The 20,941-nt window shown below is 59.0% G+C and overlaps 2 protein-coding genes across 4 annotated transcripts; both read left to right on the top strand.

Moving 5' to 3' along the window:
* Positions 1-56: 56 nt before the first annotated feature.
* MDC1 (mediator of DNA damage checkpoint 1) lies at positions 57-10,804 on the top strand. 3 transcript variants are annotated; one of them, XM_064737933.1, is made up of 7 exons: positions 57-150; positions 1,350-4,256; positions 4,634-4,927; positions 5,373-5,558; positions 6,307-6,432; positions 7,161-7,271; positions 9,584-10,804. In XM_064737933.1, the coding sequence occupies exons 2-7, from the start codon at positions 1,440-1,442 to the stop codon at positions 10,787-10,789; spliced, it is 4,740 nt and encodes a 1,579-aa protein (XP_064594003.1). In that variant the 5' UTR covers positions 57-150; positions 1,350-1,439; the 3' UTR covers positions 10,790-10,804. The 3 variants fall into 3 exon arrangements, with proteins under 3 accessions (XP_064594003.1, XP_064594005.1, XP_064594002.1); XM_064737935.1 differs by lacking the exon at positions 57-150 and adding an exon at positions 199-220; XM_064737932.1 differs by lacking the exon at positions 57-150 and adding an exon at positions 210-297.
* A 1,302-nt stretch (positions 10,805-12,106) lies between these two features.
* On the top strand, positions 12,107-20,939 carry LOC135460951 (coiled-coil alpha-helical rod protein 1-like). The gene is made up of 11 exons (XM_064737929.1): positions 12,107-12,189; positions 12,349-12,504; positions 12,739-13,108; positions 13,784-13,873; positions 14,219-14,308; positions 14,811-14,884; positions 15,094-15,197; positions 15,821-15,884; positions 16,417-16,444; positions 16,517-16,559; positions 16,996-20,939. The coding sequence occupies exons 2-11, from the start codon at positions 12,356-12,358 to the stop codon at positions 17,097-17,099; spliced, it is 1,116 nt and encodes a 371-aa protein (XP_064593999.1). The 5' UTR covers positions 12,107-12,189; positions 12,349-12,355; the 3' UTR covers positions 17,100-20,939.
* The last annotated feature ends 2 nt before the right edge of the window (positions 20,940-20,941 follow it).

Raw genomic sequence — 20,941 nt, 5'->3', positions numbered from 1 at the left:
TCTCGGAGGACCACCCCGCCCCGTCCCTGTGATCTAGGGATGATCGACACGCACGACAGCCAATGGAAACTGCGGATGGGCGTTGGCGCGCGGAGAGAGCGGCCAATGGGAGAGCGGGGGGCGGAGCCCGGCGGTGAAGGCGCGGGAGGGGTGAGCGGGGGGGGGAGGGAAGCCGGGTCCGCTTTTGGGGTCCCTGAGGGAATTTTGGGGGAGTTTGGAGGTGATTTGGGGTCCGGAGGGGTTCTGGAATATCCTGGAGGGATTTGGAGGTGGCAGCGGGGATTGGAGCGGTCCTTGGTGAGGACTGAGGGCCTCAGGGGCAGTTTTGGGGAGTCCCTGAGGGAGACTGGGGGGGGTCTCTGACGGGGATTTGAGGTTTCTGAGGAAGGTTTGGGGTCTCCGAGGGAAGTTTGTAGGCTTGGCTTGGCAATTTGGGGTTCCGGAGAGAAATTTTGGGGTTTCTGAGGGGAGTTGAGACTTGATGATGGAATTTGGGGATCCCTGAGGGAGGTTGGATGTGTCTGAGGGAGGTTTGGGGTCCATGAGGGGAGCTGGGGCTTCCGTGAGGGAATTCGGGGTTCCTGAGGGAACTTTGGGCTGTCTGAGGGAGTTGAAGGGTCCTGAGCGGAGTTTGGGGCGCCCCTGATGTGAGTTGGGGTTTCTGTGAGGGAATTTGGGGTTTCTGAGGGAAATTTGGGGTTCGTTACAGGGGTTGGTGGTTCTGTGAGGGAATTTGGGGTTCCCGAGAGACGTTTGGGTTTCCTGAGGGGAGCTGGGCATTTGATGAGGGAATCTGGGCTCCCTGAGGTGTGTTGGGGATTCTCTAATGGAATCTAGGCTTGGAGGTCCCTGGGAGGATTTTGGGTCATTTGGGTGCAGCTTGGGGGGTCCTTGGGACATTTCGGGGGTCCCTGGGTTTGTTTTGAGTCTTTTTGGGGCAGTTTGGGAGGTCCCGGGCCGGGGTTTGGGGGCTTCCGGGGTGGTTTGGGTCCTTTGGGGGTCACTGGGTGATTTTGGGGCGTTCCTTGGAGAATCTGGGGGTGTTTGGAATGGTCTTGGGGCAGTTTAGGGGGATTTTGGGGGGGACTGGGAGTTCTGGGGGCGCGTCCCTGGAACAGTTTGGGGTTGCTTTGGGGCATTTTGGGGGTTCCGGGGGGTTGGGGGTCCTTGGGGCAATTTGGGGGTCCCTGTGGGGCTTTTTGGGGTACTTGGGGCATTTTTTGGAGTGTTTTGGGGCAGTTTGTGTAGTCCTGAAAGGGGCTTTGGGGCTTTTTGGGTTATTTTTGGGATCCTTGGGGGATTTTGGAGGTTCCAAACTCCTGAGCCCCCCCCCCAATCCCCCTTTGCAGTGCCCTGGAGGATCCAGCTGTGCCCCCAGATGTTGAGGGCCCCCAGATGTGATCGGGGAGGGGCCAGATCCAGATGTTGAGGAGCTGAAAATGCCCAAAGTATCCCAAAACCCCTCAGAGGCTCCAGATGTGGCAGCAGAAACCCCAAATCCAGATGTGCTATGGGCCAGAAATGGGCACCGGACGCTGCAGGTGGACAGTGACACAGATGTGGAGGAGGAGGGGCCAAGCCCAGATGCTGGGCCACAGAAATGGCTTAAAATGACCCAAAATGTGCCTGAAACTCCAGATGTGAGGCTAAAAACCCCAAATCCAGATGTTCCATGGCTTAAAAGTGGGCGTGGCACGCTGCTGGTGGAGAGCGACACAGATGTGGAGCAGGAGGAGGCTGATCCAGAAGTGGAGCCCCCAGAACGGCTGAAAATTACCCAGAACGTCCCGGAAACTCCAGATGTTGCAGGAAAGACCCCAAATCCAGATGTTGCAGGCCCAAAAATACGACACAGGATGGAGCTGGTGGACAGTGACACAGATGTGGACGAGGATCCAGATGTGCAGCCCCAGAAAAGGCTTAAAGTGACCCAAAACGTGCCTGGAATTCCAGATGTGGAGGTGGAAACCCCAAGTCCAGCTGTGAGGGCGCCCAAAATTGGACACTGGGTAATCCTGATGGACAGCGACACAGATGTGGAGGAGGAGGAGAATCCAGATGTGCAGCCCCAAAAACAACTCAGAATGCCCCAAAATGTGTCCGAAACTCCAGATGTGGCAGCAAAACGCCTGAATCCAGATGTTTCGGGCCCAAAACTCTGTTCTCAGATGCTGCTGGTGGACAGTGATACAGATGTGGAAGACGAAGTGAATCCAGATGTGCAGCCCCCTAAAAGGCTCAAAGTGGCCCAAAACGTGCACAGAAATCCAGATGTGGAGGTGGCGACCCCAAATCCAGCTGTGGAGAGCCCCAGAATTGGCCTCCAGACACTGGTGGAGGACAGCGACACAGATGTGGAGGACGATCCAGATGTGCAGCCCCCAAAAAGGCTCAGAAGGACTCAGCACTTGCCCAAAGCTCCAGCTGTGCGACGGGGGATGCAAAATCCAGATGTTCCAGCCCCCACAATCAGGAGCCAGATGCTGCTGGTGGACAGCGACACAGATGTGGAGGAGGATCCAGATGTGCAGCCCCTGAAACAGCTCAGAGCGACCCAAAACGTCCCTGAAACGCCAGATGTGGCTGCGAAGCCCCCAAATCCAGATGTTTCAGGCCCTGAAATCAGGTGCCAGGCATTCCTGGTGGACAGTGACACAGATGTGGAGGAGGAGGAGGAGGTGAGTCCAGATGCTGAGACCCTCAAAAAGCTTGGAATGACCCAAAATGTGCTTGAAAGTCCAGATGTGGTGGCACAGACCCCAAGCCCAGATGTTGGAATGACCCAAAATGGGTATCGGGCACTGCTGGTGGACAGTGACACAGATGTGGAGGAGGATGAGGTGAATCCAGATGTTCGTCATTCAAAAATATGGAAAATTCCTCAAAATGTGCCCCAGACTCCAGATGTGCCCCCACAGCCCCCAAATCCAGCTGTGAAGAGGTCACGGAGGGGTCATGGGGCGCTGCTGGATGACAGCGACACAGATGTGGACGAGGAGGCAAAGCCAGATGTTGGATCCTTAAAAAGATTGAAACCAGCCCCAAACGTGCCTGAAACTCCAGATGTGAGGCTGAAAAATCCAGATGTTGGGAGGCTCCAAGAGACCCAAACTGTGGCCGAGACGCCAGATGCGGAGGGAGAGGAGGAAGGGTGGGATCCAGATGTGGCCACCCAGCTGTTCCTGCCCCCAAATCCAGATGTGGGGGAGGCCGAGGCGGACCCAGATGTTGGGAGCCCAGAACGACTCAAAATGACCCAGAAGCCCCCGGAAATTCCAGATGTGGAGGAGGAAGAGGAGTCAAATCCAAGTGTGGCCACCCAGCTGTTCCTGCCCTCCCCTGATGTCGCGAGCCCAAAACGACCCAAAATGACCCAGAACCCTCCCAAAATTCCAGATGTGGAGGAGGAAACCCCAGATCCAGATGAGGGGGAAGAACAGGAGTCAGATCCAGATGTGGCCACCCAGCTGTTCCTGCCTTCTCCAGATGTTGGGAGCCCAGAAGGCCCCAAAACGGCCCCAAAGGACCCCAAAGTTCCAGATGTAGAGGGGCTGCCCTCTCTGGATCCAGATGTGGCCACACAGCTGTTCCTGCCCCCGCATCCAGGTGTGGAGGACAGCCTAAATCCAGATGTTCTGGGTCCAAAACAATCCAAAATGGCCTCAAATGACCCCAAGATTCCCGCTGTGAGGGTGGAGACCCCAGATCCAGATGTGGAGGGGGAGGAGGACTTGGATGTGGCCACCCAGCTGTTCCTGCCCCCTGATCCAGATGTGCAGGGGGAAGGACCCTCAGAACCAGGTGCTGGGTCCCCAAACCCACCCAAAAGTGCCCTAAACCTGCCCGACATTCCAGATGTGGACATGGAGAGACCAAATCCAGATGTGGGGGAGTCACTGAGGGGCCACAGGACATTGCTGGGGGATGCTGATCCAGATGTGGGGAAGGTGGGCCCAAATCCAGATGTGGCAGCCTCAAAAAGACCCCAAACGGCCCCGGAAGTCCCTGAAATTCCAGATGTGGAGGTGGACACCCCAAGTCCAGATGTGGACGGGCCGGGGAGCCCTGGCCTGAATCCAGATGTGGCCACCCAGCTGTTCCTGCCCCCTGCCCCAGATGTGGAACCCCTGGAAAGACCCGAAAGGGCCCCGGACCAGCCCCAGGTTCCAGATGTGGAGGAGGCGGCCCCAAATCCAGATGTGGAGGGTCCCCCAAGCCCCGCCCAGGAGGAAGCAGAAGCTCCGCCCACCCCACAGGTGAATTTTGGGGGGTCCAGAGTGATTTTTGGGGTCTCTGGTCCATTTGGGAGCCCCCTGGGGATTCAGGGAGGGTTCCAGGTGGATTTTTTGGGGTTCCCCGTGAATTTGGGGGGTCCCAGGTAGAATTTTGGGGTTCCCAGTGGATTTTGGGAGACCCAGGGTGGTTTGGGGGGGTCTCAGGTGAATTTTTTGGGTGATTTTTGGGGGGTCCCAGGTGGAATTTGGGGTGAATTTGGGGATTTTGGGGGTGGCCGGTGGATTTTGGAGGTTCCTGGGAGGGTTTTGGGGGTTCCCAATGGAATTTGAGGTGAATTTGGGGGATTTGTGGGGTTCCTGTCGGATTTTGAAGTCCCCACCACAGCCCCTCCCCCCAGGTGCGGCGCAGTCGGCGATTGGCCCTGAGTGGAGGGGGCGGAGCCTCGCGTGGCCCCGCCCCTACCAAGAACGGGCATGCTCAAGGCTCCAAGCCACGCCCCTCACACAAGCCACGCCCCCAGAGGGGGCAGGACCAATCAGCGGCAGTGCTTGAAGAGGCCACACCATCAGTGCCCATAAAAGGAAATGGGCGGGGCTCAGTGGCAGCCCCGCCCCCAGAGGAGGAGGAGCCAACAGAGGGTGCCAAGCACAGGCTCCGCCCCCGGGCAGCACCAGGCTCCGCCCAGATCCGGGTAAGGACCAATAGGAACCAGTACAGACCAGTACAGACCCCTCCCAGCTGCTGTTCTGGGCCTGGTGGCACCTGGGCATGTCCCCACAGTGTCCCCAAGGTGTCCCCGAGTCCCCCAGGGATGTCCCTGCGGTGTCCCTAAACTGTCCCAAACCTGCCCCAGTGTCCCCAACTCCTCAGGGATGTCCTCACAGTGTCCCTGACTCTCTCAGGGATGTCCCCAATGTGTCCTCAATGTGTCCCCAAGCTGTCCCAGTGTCCCCTAGATGTTCCCACCCCCCAGTGATGTCCCCACTGTCCCCAGGTGCTGTTCACAGGCCTGGTGGCACTCAGGGATGTCCCCAATGATGTCCCCAGGCCTGGTGGCACTCAGGGATGTCCCCAATGATGTCCCCAGGCCTGGTGGCACTCAGGGATGTCCCCAATGATGTCCCCACTGTCCCCAGGTGCTGTTCACAGGCCTGGTGGCCTCCCCGGCACTGCGGGTGGCCCTGGGGACGCTGGGTGGCACCGAGGCCACGTCCGTGCACGACTGCAGCCACCTGGTGACCGATGGCATCCGCCGGACACTGAAGTTCCTGTGTGCCCTGGGCAGGGGCGTCCCCATTGTCACCCCCCAGTGGCTGCTCGAGGTGACATCGGGGACAGCAGGGGGTGGGGGACATAAGGGACATTGTGGGGGACATTGGGGACAATCGGGGGCTGGGGAAATTGGAGATGATGGGAGGACATTGGGGATTGGGGACATTGGGGACAATCAGGGATTTGGGGACATTGGGGACTGGGGACATCAGGGACATCAGGGGGATGTTGGGACATTGGGGACATCAGGGACACCGAAGTTCCCCTGTGCCCTCACCAGGGGTGTCCCCATTGTCACCCCCCAATGGCTGCTGCAGGTGACATCAGGGACAGTGGGGGGTTGGGGACAATTGGGAGACTTGGTGACAATGAGGGGAATTTGGGGACAAGGAGAAGGATTGGGGACATTGGGGACAGGGGGTGGCACTGGAGACTTTGGGGGCATTTGGGGACATTGGGTGGCCTTGGGGACAATGGGGATCTCGGGAACATTGGGGACAGCTGGAGTGGCCTTGGGGACAGGGGGACACTGGTGACATGGTGACAAGGGGGATTGGTCTTGGGGACATTTAGGGGTGGGTGGGTGACATTGGGGACAGGGGGAACTCAGGGACAATGGGAGGGGATTTGGGGACAGTGGGGGTGGCCTTGGGGACTTTGGAACCTTGGGGACAGAGGGGCTTTGGGTGGCAAGGGAGGGTGACCTTGGGGTCAAGGGGAAGGACTTGGGGACAATCAGAGGGACTCTGGGGTGGCTCTGGTGGCCGTGTGTGACCCCTGTGTCCCCGCTGTCCCCAGAGTTCCCACGGTGGCCGCCCGCTGTCCCCAGGTCCCTTCCTGCCCCGGGACCCCTCCTGTGAGCGGCGCTTCGGCTTCCGCCTGCGCCCGGCGCTGGCCCGGGCCCGAGAGCGGCCCCTGCTGCAGGTGACACTGCCCCACGTGTCCCCAAATGCCACCTCATGTCACCTCATGTCACCTAAACCCATCCCCGAGCCAGCTCCAGGCATGGCAATGGCCCCTGCTGCTGGTGACAGTGACAGCAGTGTCCCCAGTGTTCCCAATGTCCTCGGGCCCAGGAATGGCTCCTGCTGCAGGTGACACTGGCCCCATATGTCCCCACATGTCCCCAAATGCCACCTAACCCATCCCCGAGCCAGCCCCAGGCATGGCAATGGCCCCTGCTGCTGGTGACAGTGACAGCAGTCCCCAGTGTTCCCAATGTCCCCAGGAATGGCCCCTGCTGCAGGTGACACTGGCCCCATATGTCCCTAAATGCCACTTCATGTCACCTCATGTCACCTAACCCATCCCTGAGCCAGCCCCAGGCATGGCAATGGCCCCTGCTGCAGGTGACACTGGCCCCATATGTCCCTAAATGCCACTTCATGTCACCTCATGTCACCTGAACCCATCCCTGAGCCAGCCCCAGGTATGGCAATGGCTCCTGCTGCAGGTGACACTGCCCCACATGTCCCCAAATGTCACCTGAACCCATCCCTGAGCCAGCCCCGGGCACGGTGGCACCCCCTCCTGCAGGTGATGATGACATTAATGTCCCCAGCTGTCCCCAGCTTCTCCAATGTCCCCAATGCCCCAATCTCCTGAGCCCCTCAATGTCCCCAGTGTCCCCCTGATGTCCCCTCTGTCCCCAGGGCTACCAGGTGCACGTCACCCCCAGTGTCCAGCCGTGCCCCGAGGACATGCGGGACATTGTCACCTGCTGTGGTGGCACCTTCCTGCCACAGCTGCCCCAGGAATACGCGGTGAGGGGACAGGGGACATTGGGGACATTGGGGACACTGGGGACATTGGGGACATTGGGGGGATTGGGGGATTTGGGGGTTTCTCCTGGGGTATTTCAGGGGTTTTGGGGGGTGCTTGGGGTTTCTCATTCAGGTTTTGGAGGTTTTGGGGTTTCTCACTGGGTTTTTGGGGTTCTTAGGGGCTTCTCACTGGGTTTGGGGGATTTCTCACTGGGTTTTGGGGGGGTTGAGGTTTTTTGGGGGGCCCTCACTGGGTTTTGGGGTATTTGGGGGTTTTTGGGGATCCCAGATTGTGCTCTGGGGGGAGACCCCATTGGGGGCTAGAGGGGTTCCTATTGGGGTTTTTGGGCATTTCTCACTGGGGCTTTTGGGGGTCTTTTTGGGGTTCTTTTGGGGTGTTTGGCGTTTCTGATTGGAGCCTTGGGTTTTTTGGGGGTGTTTGGCGTTTCTAGCAGGGTTTTGGGGGTTCCTCACTGAGGTTTTGGGGGTATTTGGGGTTTCTCACGGGGCTTTGGGGTTTCTGATGGGATTCTGGGGTCCTGACCCATTTCCCCCAGCTCTGGGTGCTGGTGATCTCGTGCCCCCAGGACAGGGCTGGGTGGGTTATTTGGGGTTTCTCTCTGGGTTATTTGGGGGATCCTGACTGTGTTTTTGGTGTTCCCTGGCCCCTTGTGCTTGTCCTTTCCTGTTCCCAGGACTGGGCCATGTGGGTTATTTGGGGTTTCTCTGTGGGTTATTTGGGGTTCCTGACTGGGTTTTTGGGGTTTCTGATGGGGTTTTTGATGGGTTATTTGGGGTTCCTAGCAAGGTTTTTAGGGTTTCTCACTAGGTTATTTGGAGTTCCTCATGGGGTATTTAGGGTTTCTGATAGGGTTTTTGGGGTTCCTGATGGGGTTTTGGGGGTTTCTCTCTGTGTTATTTGGGGTTCCTGACAGGGTTTTTGGGGTTTTTCCCCCTGGGCTCTGTTTGTTATTTGGGGTTTCTCTGTGGGTTATTTGGGGTTTCTCTGTGGGTTATTTGGGATTTCTGATGGGGTTTTCCCCCCAAGCCCAGTGTCCTGGTGATCTTGTGCCCCCAGGACAGGGCTGGGTGGGTTATTTGGGGTTTCTGACTGGATTTTTGGGGGTTTTGATGGGTTATTTGGGGTTCCTGATGGGATATTTGGGGTTTCACTCTGGGTTATTTGGGGCTCTTCGCTGTGGTTTTGGGGTTCCCTGGCCCCTTATGGTGGTCATTTCCTGTCCCCAAGATTGGGCTGGGTGGATTATTTAGGGCTTCTCTCTGGACCATTTGGGGTTTTTGATGGGTTATTTGGGGCTCCTGATGATGTATTTGGGGTGCCTGACAGGTTTTTTGGGGTTTCTGATGGGTTCTTTGGGGTCCCTGATGGGGTTTTTGGGGTTTCCCCCTCAGCCTGGTGTCCTGGTGATCTCGTGTCCCCACGACTGGGCCATGTGGGGTATTTGGGGCTTCTGATGGGGTTTTTTTGGGTTTTTCCACCAGCCCTCTGTTCCAGTGACCTTGTATCCCCAGGACTGGGCTGGGTGGGGTTTGGGGTTCCTCACTGGATTATTTGGGGTTCTTTTGGGGTATTTGGGGTTTCTGATAGGGTGTTTGGGGTTCTGACACTGTTTCCCCCCAGCCCTGGGTGCTGGTCATTTACTGTCCCCAGGACCGTTGGGATCCCTTTCGGGTTTGGGGTTTCTGATGGGGTTTTGGGGGTTCCTCTCTGGGTTTTTGGGGTTTCTCACTGGTTCTTGGGGTCCTGACCCGATTCCCCCTAGCCTTGTGTCCTGGTGATCTCCAGGACCTTTCTGATCCCATTGGGGTTTGGAGTTCCTCTCTGGGTTTTTGGGGGTATTTGGGTTCTCTTTGAGGTTCCTCACATTCCTCTTTGGGTTTTTGGGGTTTGTCATGGGGTTTTTGGGGGCTGTCTCTGGGGTTTTGGTGTTCCTCATTGGGTTTTTGGGGTTTCTCTCTGCGTTATTTGGGGCTCCTGACTGTGTTTTTGGGGTTCCTGACTGTGTTTTTGGGTTTCTGATGGGTTTTTTTTGGGGTTCCTGGCTGTGTTTTTGGGGTTTCTGATGGGTTTTTTTTGGGGCTCCTGACTGTGTTTTTGGGTCCCCAGTCCCGTGTCCTGGTGATCTCGTGTCCCCAGCACCGAGCTCTGTTATTTGGGGTTTCTCACTGGGTTATTTGGAGTTCTGATGGGGTTTTTGGTGTTCCTGACTGTGTTTTTTGGGGTTCTGATGGGGTTTTTGGGGTTCCTGGCTGTGTTTTTGGGGTTCCTGACTGTGTTTTTGGGTCCCCAGCCCCGTGTCCTGGTGATCTCGTGTCCCCAGGACCGCTGGCTGTGGCCCCCGGCCGTGGCCGCGCGGCTCCCGCTGCTCTCGGCCGAGCTGCTGCTCTCGGGGGTGCTGCAGCAGCGCCTGGAGCTGGCGCCGTTCCTGCTGAGCCCCTGGCAGCCCCCCGAGCACACCCCTGAGCCCCCCCAAAACACCCCAAATCCCACCCAAAACCAAAAAAATCCCACCGAAAACCCCCCAAATCCCATCCAGAATAGCCCGGAGCCCACCCAAAATACATCAAATTCCACCCAGAGCAGCCCGGAGCCCACCCGAAACCAAAAAAATCCCGCCCAAAAGCCCCCAAATCCCACCCAAACCCAAAAAAATCCCCCCCAAAAACCCACCCAAAAAACCCCAAATCCCGCCCAGAAACGGAAAAATCCCCCCCGAAAAACCTCAAATCCTCCCCCAAAAACCCCAGATCCCACCCCAAAAACCCCAAATCCCCCCCAAAACCAAAAGAATCCTCCCCAAAAAACCCCAAATCGCCCCCAGAAACGCCCAAATCCCACCCAAAATCCCCCAATCCCACCCCAAAGCCGGTCCCGGCCCCATTCGGGGGGCTCCACCCCTCCCCCGAGCCCCCCCAGGACCCGGAGTGGGCGGAGACCCCCCCAAATTACCCCCCGAAAACCCCCAAATTCAGGGACTCCCCAAAAAACCCCAAATCCACCCAAAAAAACCCCAAATCCACCCCAAAAAGCCCCCAAACGGCCACGGGGTCACTCAGAGGGTCCCAACCCCGATTTTGGGGTCCCAGACCCCCCACAGGAGCCCCCCAGGACCCGGAGCCGTCAGGGACCCCCCCAAAATCCCCCTCGGGACCCCCCAAATTCAGGGACATCCAAAAAACCCCCAAATCCACCCCCAAAAACCCCAAACCCGCCCCAAAAAACCCCCAAACAGCCCCGGGGTCCCCCTGCGGGTCCCAACCCCAATTCTGGGGTCCCAAATCCGCCCCTGGAGCCCCCCCGGACCCGGAGCGGGTGCAGACCCCCCCCAAATGCAGGGAACGCCCAAAAAACCCCAAACCGGCCCCAAAAAGCCCCAAATCCCACCCCAAAACGCACCCGGGGTCCCCCCGAGGGTCCCGCCCCCAATTTTGGGGTCCCCGAGCCCCCCCCGAGCCCCCCCCGGACCCGGAGCCGCCGGGGGGCCCCAATAAAGTGAATTTGGGCAGCAGAATTTGGGGTTCTGGGGTCTTTTGGGGTCAAAAATGCCAAATTTGGGGGGAGGAAGTGGGAGGGTTTGGGGACGTCCTGGGGTGGCCGTGGGCGGGTTGGGGACACGGTGGGGACACTTTTGGGAACATCAGGGAACCCTTGGGGACACCGAGGATCTCCTTAGGGACCCTCTGAGGACATTGGGGACCCCCCCTGGGATGGCCATGGGAGGGTTGGGGACATCAGAGAGCCCTTGGGGACACCAGGGACTGTCTCGGGGACACTTTGGGGACACCTCGGACCCTTTTGGGCCTCCCCCGGGATTGTCATGGTGGCCTTGGGGACATCAGGGACTTCCATGGGGACACATTGGGGACATCAGGGACCCCCGTGGAGCCACTTTGGAGACACCGGGGCCCTTCTGGGGACATCGGGGCCCCCCTTGGGGACACCAAGGACCCTTTTGGGGACCCCTTGGGGACATTTGGGCCCCCCCTGGGTTGGTCATGCGCGGGTGGGGGGCATCAAAGGTCCCTTTGGGGACACCGGGGATTCTTTTGCATTTAGCCCCGCCCCCTAATCCTTAGCCAATCAGCACTCTCGTGCCTTGGCACTTCAGCCAATGGCAGCGCAGGATGGGCGGGAGTTTCGCTACCATGGAAACGCCCGAGCCGGGTCACCATGGTAACGAGCGAGGATGCTTCCGGGTTCCTGCCCCGCCCCCTGCCGCTCTTAGCCAATCAGCACTCGCAGAGCGGAACAGCCAATGGCGATGCAGAAGGGGCGGGAGCAGCGTTGCCATGGCAACGGGGCGGCCGGGCCTGCGGCGGGAAAAGCGAGAAAAGGTAAAAAAGGACAATAAAAAGGGAAAAAACGGGAATAAAACCCGGGATTGGTGTGCGGCGGGAGAGACTGGGGGGCCTGGGGGACAGCGGGGCCCCTCGAGGATGGGCCTGGGGCCTTCGGGGACCCTGACTGACCCCGTCAGTATCAAATGGCCCCTCAGGACCCTGACTGGCTCTGCCAGGACCCCATTCCCCCCTCAGGATACTGATTGACCCTGCCAGGACCCCGTCTCCCCTCAGGACCCCAGTTTACCCTTTTAGACACTCATTTACCCTTCCATAGATCCCCGGACCGCATTAACCCCGCCCAAAGGCTGCGCTGAGCCTTTCAGGACTCCATTTCCCCTCCTAAGATCCCATTTCCCCTTCCAGGACCCGATCCCCTCCTAGCCCCTCCCATCTCTCCCAGAGGCGCCCTCCCATTGGTCGGAGGGGGAGGCGGGACCCGGGAGCCACCGCCTCTGATTGGCTGAGGAGGGAGCGCGGGAAAACGGCGGCGGGGGCGCCTTCCCGGCGTGCACCGCGCGGGGGAACTGGGAGAGACTGGGAGGGGAACTGGAAGGTACCGGGGGGAACTGGGAGGGACTGGGAGCGTGGGGAGGGGGAACTGGGAGCAACTGGGAGGGACTGGGAAGGGCTGGGAGCGTGGGGAGGGGGCTGGGAGGTGAGTGGGACTGGGGACAGCCTATACTGGTCCATACTGGGAACTGTCCCCCCACAGGTCGCCGATGGCCGAGCCCCGCCCGGGCCCTCCCAGTGCTCCCAGTGCCCCCCAGTGCTCCCAGTTCCCCCCTCCCAGTGCCCCCCAGTGCTCCCAGTTGCCCCCTCCCAGTCTGGAGGGACTCATTCCCCCCTCCCACTTTGTGCTGCGCCCCAGGTGAGGCTCCCAGTGCTCCCAGTGACCTCTCAGTAACTCCCAGTGACCTCCCAGTGAACCTCCCAGTGCTCTGAGTAACCTCCCAGTAACCCCCAATAACCTCCCAGTAACCTCCCAGTAACCTCCCAGTAATCCCAGTTCACCCTCCCAGTGCTCCCAGTAACCCCCTGTGACTTCTCAGTAACTCCCAGTTCCCCCTCCCAGTGCTCCCAGTAACCCCAGTCCCCCTCACAGGTCCCTGGGGGCGGAGCTTGAGGCAGAAAGGGGGCGTGTCCATGAATTGGAGGTGGAGCTGAAAGCACTGAAGGGGCAGAGCCAGCACCTGGGGGCGGAGCTTGAGGCAGAAAAGAGTCGGAGCCATCGGCTGGAGGTGGAGCTTGAAGCAGAAAAGGGGCGGAGCCAACAGCTGGAGGCAGAACTTAAGACAGAAAGGGGGCGGAGCCAAGTGCTGAGGGTGGAACTCGATGCCCTGAGGGGGCGTGGCCAGCGATTGGAGGCAGAGCTGGATGCAGAAAAGGGGCGGAGCCAAATCCTGGAGATGGAGCTGGAGACCCTCAGGGGGCGGGGCCTCGGCCCAGAGGGGGCGGAGCCAAGCCCAGAGCAGGTGAGGCCTCGGTGCTCCCAGTTACCCCCAGTGCTCCCAGTAACTCCCAGTGTTCCCAGTGACTCCCCGTGTTCCCAGTAACTCCCAGTTACTCCCAGTGCTCCCGGTTACTCCCAGTGCTCCCAGTAACTCCCAGTTACTCCCAGTGCTCCCAGTAACTCCCAGTGTTCCCAGTGCTCCCAGTAACTCCCAGTCTCACCTGTCCCAGGTGTTCTGGATTTGTCTCAGGGGCGGGAGCCACCCCGGGAGGGACCAGGGACACTTGGGGGGACAATGGGGATATTTGGGGGCACTTGGGGACACACCTGAACACACCTGGGGACATTGGGGACACACCTGGGGATGTTGGGGACACACCCTGAGGTGCCCCAGGTGTGTTTGGGGTGTCTCAAGTACACTGGAGGTGGTTCAGGTGGGGTTTTTGGGGTTCTCCAAGTGAGTTTGAGGTGTCTCAGTTGAGCTTGGAGTGCCCCAGGTGAGTTTTGGGTTCTCAGGTGAGTTTATGGGGTCTCTCGGGTGTGTTTGGGGTCTCTCAGGTGAGTTTCAGGTCTCTCACATGTATTTGGGATCTCAGGTGAGTGTCTGGGTTCTCTAGGTGTGTTTGGGGTCTCTCAGGTGTTTTTGGGGTCTCAGGTGTGTATTTGGGGTCCCAGGTGAGCTCTCTCTCTCTCCCAGGTGCTGCTGGGCCGCTGGCGCCAGAAGGTTTTCCAGCTGCTGCTGCAGGTGAGCCTGCAACGGGGCCAGGAGCTGCGGCTGCAGGGACAGGTGAGGGGACACGGGAGGGGACAGGTCAGGGGACGGGGAGGGGACACACCTGGGACAGGGGACAGGGGAGGGGACAGGGGAGAGCACACCTGGTACCAGTGAGGGGACACAGGGACAGGTGAGAGCACACCTGAGACAGGTGGGAGGACACAGGGGACACACCTGGGACAGGTGAGGGGACACAGGGACACCCCACACCTGGGGCAGGTGACACCCTGGACAGGTGAGACCCTACAGGTAGGACCAACCCCACACCTGGGGGAACCTCTGGGGTCACCTGTGTCCCTGGGTGCTGTAAGGATGTCACACCTGTGTCACATTTGTCCCCCTGTGTCCCTGTCCCAGGTGCGCTCCCTGGGTGCTGCAGTGGCCGCCGGGTCCCGCCAGGTGTCGCTGTTGGAGCTGCGGCTGCGCCAGGGGGAGCAGGAGAGACAGGTGAGGGACACCTGGGGACATTGGGGACACACCTGGGGACATCCTTGGGACATTGGAGACACACCTGGGACAGGGGAGGGACACCTGGGGACACACCTGGGGACAATGGAGACGCACCTGGGACAGGGGAGGGACACCTGGGGACATTGGGGACACACCTGAGACAGGGGAGGGACACCTGGGGACACACCTGGGGCAGGTGAGGGACACCTGGGGACAATGGAGACGCACCTAGGACAGGGGAGGGACACCTGGGGACACACCTGGGGACATTGGAGACACACCTGGGACAGGTGAGGGACACCTGGGGACACACCTGGGGACATTGGGGACACACCTGGGACAGGGGAGGGACACCTGGGGACACACCTGGGACAGGGGAGGGACACCTGGCGCCATTGGGCACACCTGGGGCAGGTGAGGGGACACCTTGGGGACAGCTGGGGGGTTGGGGACACCTTGGGGCCAGTCTGGGGACAATGTGGGGCTGTTCCGTGTCCAGGCCCTGTCCCAGGAGCGGCTCCGGGCGGAGGCGGCCGAGGAGGAACTGGGGAAACTGGGCCAGGCCCTGAGCCGGTACTGGGGGAACTGGGAGGGACTGGGGGGGACTGGACTGTCCCCATCGCTGTCCCCAGGCTGTTGGGGACACTGGGAGGAACTGGGATGAATTGGTTTGTACTGGGATGAACTGGGATGTCCCCATTGCTGTCCCCAGACTTGTGGAGACACTGGGGGTTACTGGTTTGTACTGGTTTGTACTGGGCTGTCCCCGTTGCTCTCCCCAGGCTGTTGGGGACACTGGGCGTGGCCCTGGCCGATGTCACCGTGGCCGTCGGGGCCCTGGGGACCCTCAGTGAGCGCCTGGGACGGGCCCAGCACCGACTGCAGGGTCAGTGACACTGGGGACACCTGGGGACACTCCAGGGACACCTGGGGACAATGCAGGGACACCTGGGACACTGCAGGGACACTCCAGGGACACTGCAGGGATACTTTGGAGGCTTTGTGGGAGGACTGGGGACACTTTGGGGACACCTGGGCTCACCTTGGGGACACTTTGTCAGGATTGGGGACACTCTGGGCACGGTTTGGGGACAGCTGGGAGATTTGGGGACACCTTGGAGGCATTGGGGGAGAACTGGGGACACTTTGGGTGATTTTGGGGACACCCTGGGGACAGTGGGGTGGTGGGGACACTTTGGGGACAATTTGGAGGTGTTGGGGGATGATTTGGGATGCCTGGGAACACCTGAGAGGGGTTGGGGACACTTTGGGGACATTGGGGGGACACTTTGGGCCTGTTGGGGACACCTTGGGCCATTGGGAATGGTTTGGGGGGTTGGGAACACTTTGAGGGGGGGTAGGGATGCTCCTGGAACACCTTGGGGACACCTTGGGGACATTTGGGACACCTTAGGAGGGATTGGTGACACCTTGGGGACTGTGGGGACACTGGGGACACTGTGGTGGCCGTGCCCGCTGTCCCTGTCCCAGTGTCCCCTCTGTCCCCAGCGCTGGTGGCCTCGGGGTGGCTCCGGTGGCGGCGGAAACCGGAGGGGACAGCAGGGGACAGCAGGTGAGTGACACCAGGGACACTGGGGGTGGCACTGGGGACATTTGGGACATTGAGATGGCACTGGGGACATTTGGGACATCAGTGTGTGACCCTGGGGACATTTGGGACATTGAGATGGCCCTGGGGACATTAGGGGTGGCCCTGGAGACAGCAGGGTGACACTGGGTACATTGGGAGGTTACTCTGGGGACACTGGGGACATTGGGGACAGTGAGTGACTGACACTGGGGACACTGGGGGTGGCACTGGGGACAGCAGGCACAGCAAGTGAGGGACATCAGGGGTGGCACTGGGGACAGTGGGGACATTGAGATGAGCCTGGGGACACTGAGGGGCTGGCATTGGGGATGCTGGGGACAGTGGTGACACCGGGGCCATCAGGGGTGGCCCTGGGGACAGTGGGGACAGTGGTGAGTGACACCGGGGTCACCCTGGGAACACTGGGGTGGCACAGGTGACATCAGGGGATGGCCGTGGGGACAGTGCTGAGCCCGGGGGTGACACAGCAGCTCTGTCCCCTCTGTGTCCCCAGCATGGTGGCCCCGGAGGTGACATCGGAGGTGAGGGGGTGGCACCGAGGGGACACCAGGGGTGGCTCTGTCCCCAGGGTGTCACCCCCATGTCCCCCCCAGGCCACCAAGGGTGGGGACAGGACCCAGCCACGCCCAGGCACAGGTGGGTGTGTCCCCAATGTGTCCCCAAATGTCCTCAAATCTGTCCCCAATGTCTCCAAACGTGTCTCAAATGTGGCCCCAGTGTCCCCAAATGTGTCCCTATGTTCCCAATGTCCCTAGTGTTCCCTCAGTGTCACCAAATGTCCCCAGATGTCTCCCAGTGTGTTCCCAAGTGTGTCCCCAGTGTCCCTAAATATCCCTTCAATGTGTCCCCAATGTCCCCAGATGTCCCTGAAAACATCCCTGAATGTCCCCAAATGTCCTTCAACGTCCTCTCAATGCTCCCAAATGTGTCCCCAAATGTCCCTGAGTGTCGCCAAAGTGTCCCTGAGTGTCCCCAAATGTCCTTAAACATCCCCAATGTCTTCAGTGTCCCCTCAATGTGTCCCCAGATGTGTCCCCAGTGTCACTTCAGTGTCCCCAATGTGTCCCCGCAGTGTCCCTGGCCCCGTTGGTGACGCAGCTCCAGGCCCTCGGTGCCGCCATCCTCGGGGACATCGGGGACCCCGCAGTGCCAGTGCCCCCATGGGGACACCGGTGACATCATCGGGGACACAGGTGACATCATCAGGGAGCGGTGGCACTGCCAGCACAGAGATGACATCACTGTGGAGGTGGTGATGTCACAATGGTGATGTTGATGATGTCACTATGACGGTGATGACATCATGGCTCTGCCCCAGCCCTGGCTCGGTGTCACTTTGTCCCCGCCCAGCCCCTGATGTCCCCAAAGCTGCCACAACCATCCCAGAGGGTCCCCAGAGAGTCCCTGATGTCCCCAAGGAGCTTCTTTGGTGTCCCCAACCCCCCCCAATGGCCTCCTGGTGTCCCCATATGTCCCAGGAATGTCCCCAATTCACCCAAGATGTCCCGAGGTGTCCCCAACCCCTCCCAGTGTCCCCAAGAGCCCCCTAAGTGTCCCCAAAGGTGGACATGGTAACAGAAGTTCCCATGGCAACAGAAGTCCCGCCCATCCTGTGCTGCCATTGGCTGCTGTGCTCAGGACTGAGAGTGCTGATTGGCTTGGTTGGGAGGGGGCGGGGCTAAACACAAAACCAGGCCCAAACCAGTACAGACTGAACTGGGAACTGGGATCAACTGGGAACTGGGCCTGAACCAGTACAGACTGAACTAGGAGTGATCCCAAACCAGTACAGGGGCTAAACTGGGAAGTGGGATGAGCTGGGACCAGTGCCTGAACTGGGACCAGAACCCCAGACTGGTCCGGGAGCCACAGTGATCACTCACAGACCCAGCACTGCTTCTGGTTTGTACTGGTTCATACTGGTCCATATTCCTCCATAGTGATTTATGCTGGTTTGTACTGGTTTGTACTGTTTCATAATGGTCCATACCGGTCACTGGCCATACTCCAGCCCCCCTGTGTGTTTCCTGTGCTCTCCCAGTGGTGTCTGAACTGCAAGTGTGGGGGACAGTGGCCACAGCCTGAGGGTCAGTGGGAACGGCCACAGGGGAATGGCCACGGCCTGAGGGTCAGCAGGAATGGCCACAGGGGAGTGGCCACAGCCTGAGGGTCAGTGGGAACGGCCACAGGGGAACAGCCACAGCCTGAGGGTCAGCAGGAATGGCCGCAGGAGAATGGCTGTGGCCCGAGGGTCAGCCAGAACGGCCGCAGGAGAATGGCCGCAGCCTGAGGGTCAGCAGGAACGGCCACAGGAGAATGGCCGCAGCCTGAGGGTCAGTGGCCTCAGGGGAATGGCCATAGCCCGGGCTCAGCCAGACGCGCCGCTCGCCCTTGGGCCGTTGCCACCGAGCGCTTCCCGTGGTCCTGGCGGTGCCCGGCCTCACCGGCGTGTGGGCCGTGCGGCCACTGCGGCACAGGAGCTCGTGGCCGTTCTGGTCCACCAGTGTCCAGCTGGGCAGCAGCGGGTTGGTCAGCAGGGGGATGTCCAGTGTGGTCACTGTGGTGGTGGCTGGCTTGGGTTTGACATTGAAGATGGCGGGCAGGTCCAGCAGCATGGCCAGAGTGGCGGCGGTGTTGTCTGGCATGATCCACGCAATGCCTTTGTCATTGTCATAGTTGTCATCGTTGTCACCGTCATCATTGTTATCATCACCATCCTCCATGTGGATCTTGATCTCCTGGGATGGCAGAGACGGGGATGTGGCAGTGGCCATGCAGAGCTGGAGGAGCTCCATGGTGGTGGCCTGGGTGGCCCAGGAGGAGGAGGAGGAGAAGGAAGGGTCATTGTTACCATGGATTGTCACAATGTCGGCGTGGATTGTCACATTGTCACCATGGATTGTTCTTTCCCCACCTTGGATAGTCCTAATGTCACCATGAATGGTCCCGTGCCCACCATGGATGGTCCTAATGTCACCATGGAGGGTCTCGATGTCACCATGGATGGTCCTGATGTCATCATGGATTGTCCCGTCCCCAACGTGGGTGGTGCTAATGTCACCATGGATTGTCCCCTCACTGCCGTGGGAACCCCATGGTGACAATGACGATGACAAGGGTCCTTCTCCTCTGCGGTTGAGCCACAGGGCTCAACAGAGGGTCCATGAGGAGGAGGATGAAGATCTTTCTCCACTGTGGTTGGCACGCAATGACCCACTGAGACCATGGGTGGTGTGTGACAATGACAACAGAGACTCTTCCCTACCATGGACTGCCCCTGATGACAATGGAGACCCTTCATGACCGTGGTTGGCCTTTGATGACTATGGAAATCCTTCATGGCCATGGTTGGCTTGTGATGATGATGACAATAAAGGCAAAGACTGCGGATGGACTCATCTCCATCATGGACATTCCACAACGTTAATGACCCTTCAGGAAGATGAATGGTCTTTGATGATAATGATAAAGACCCTTCACAACCACAGTGATGATGATGATGAGAAAGGCAAAGACCTATCCAGACCATGGATGGCACTTGAAGATCAGGGATGGACCCGTCATGGTCATGGATAACCTTTGATGATGACAATGACAGTGAAGACCCATCAAGGCCACGGATGGACTCACAACCATCACAGATGTTCCGCAATGATGATGACCCATCAATGATGATGACCACGGATGTTCCTTTACATGGTCCCATCATGACCATGAATGTTCTGTGACAGTGCTGATGACAATGACGATGACCCATCATGACCATGAACATTCCGTGATGATGACGGTGCCCCACCACGACCCTGCTGGTCCCATCCCCCTCCAGCTCCTGCAGGATCTGTCAGCATGGCTCCACCACATGCCCCATTTGCAGCACACTGGCCACCCACAAAGCCCAGCTAGAACCCTCCAGGACCCCCCAAATCCTCCCTGGGATTTTCCAAAACCCCTTCTAGAACCTTCCAGGACCCCTCGGGAGCCCCCAAACCCCTTCCAGGACCCCTCAAGGCCCTCCAGGTCCTTCCAGATCCTCTCCAGGAATTGCCAGAACCCCCAAACCCTCTTGGGACCGCTCAAATCCTCCCCAGGACCCCCAACACCCTCCCTCTGAGGCCCTTTTTTTGTAATGCCTCAAATTGGGATTAAAAGTTGACTCTCCAGGAAGTTCCTGGGTTTTTGCTGGAAAACCAGGAATTTGCTGGAAAATCAATGTTTAATCCAATCTGAAGCATTAAAATACAGGAATTTCCAGGAAAATAAACTTTTAATGCCAATTTGGGGCATTAAAAACTGAGAATTCCTTGGAAAAATCAACGTTTTATCCCAGTTTGGGGCATCTGGGGGATCTTGGGTCCAGTTTTTGTGGATTTCCATGGAATTCCCAGTATTTTAGGGGTTTCCAGGGAATTCCAGGGATTTTGGGGTCCTGGTCCCATTTTTTGGGGATTCCCATGGAATTCCCTGGATTTTGGTGGGGGGGTGTCCATCCCATTTTTGGAGTATACCCCCCCTCTTCCCCTCCCCCCCAATCCATTTCAGTTTCGAGTCTCAGACCTCGCCACTGGCTTGGCCACGCCCCTTTCTTCAGCCTGACCAATCAGAGCTTTGGGCGGGGCGTAGGGGACACGGCCCGTCTGGGGGTGTGAATAAGGTCCCAGAAGGAGATTGGGGTCCTGGAAGGGGAAATGTGCCCTTGAGAGTGGGGGGCTCAGAGTCCTGGCAGGGGAAATGAAGGTCCTGGGGGGGTAAATGGGGTCCTGGCTGGGTAAATGAGGGTTCTGAAGCGTTCATTGGGGTCCTACAGACGGAATTGAGGACCCTCATTTAACCTGCCAGGACCCCAGTTCACCCCTTCAAAACCCCATTTCCCCTTCCAGGACCCCATTTGTCCCCATCACTATGGAAACAGCACCCATGAGTGACCAGGGCTTGCTGGGTTGGTCCCTGTCCCCAGATATCCCCAGTGATGTCACCCCAGGAATTCCCATCAGTATTTGGGACAATTTTAATGAAAATTC

This window comes from Zonotrichia leucophrys, unplaced genomic scaffold (genome assembly GCF_028769735.1).
Source record: "Zonotrichia leucophrys gambelii isolate GWCS_2022_RI unplaced genomic scaffold, RI_Zleu_2.0 Scaffold_135_121723, whole genome shotgun sequence".
In the NCBI taxonomy this organism is placed as follows: Eukaryota; Metazoa; Chordata; class Aves; order Passeriformes; family Passerellidae; genus Zonotrichia; species Zonotrichia leucophrys.
Note: the sequence above shows the minus strand (reverse complement) of the source record. Positions and strands in the feature narration are given on the sequence as shown.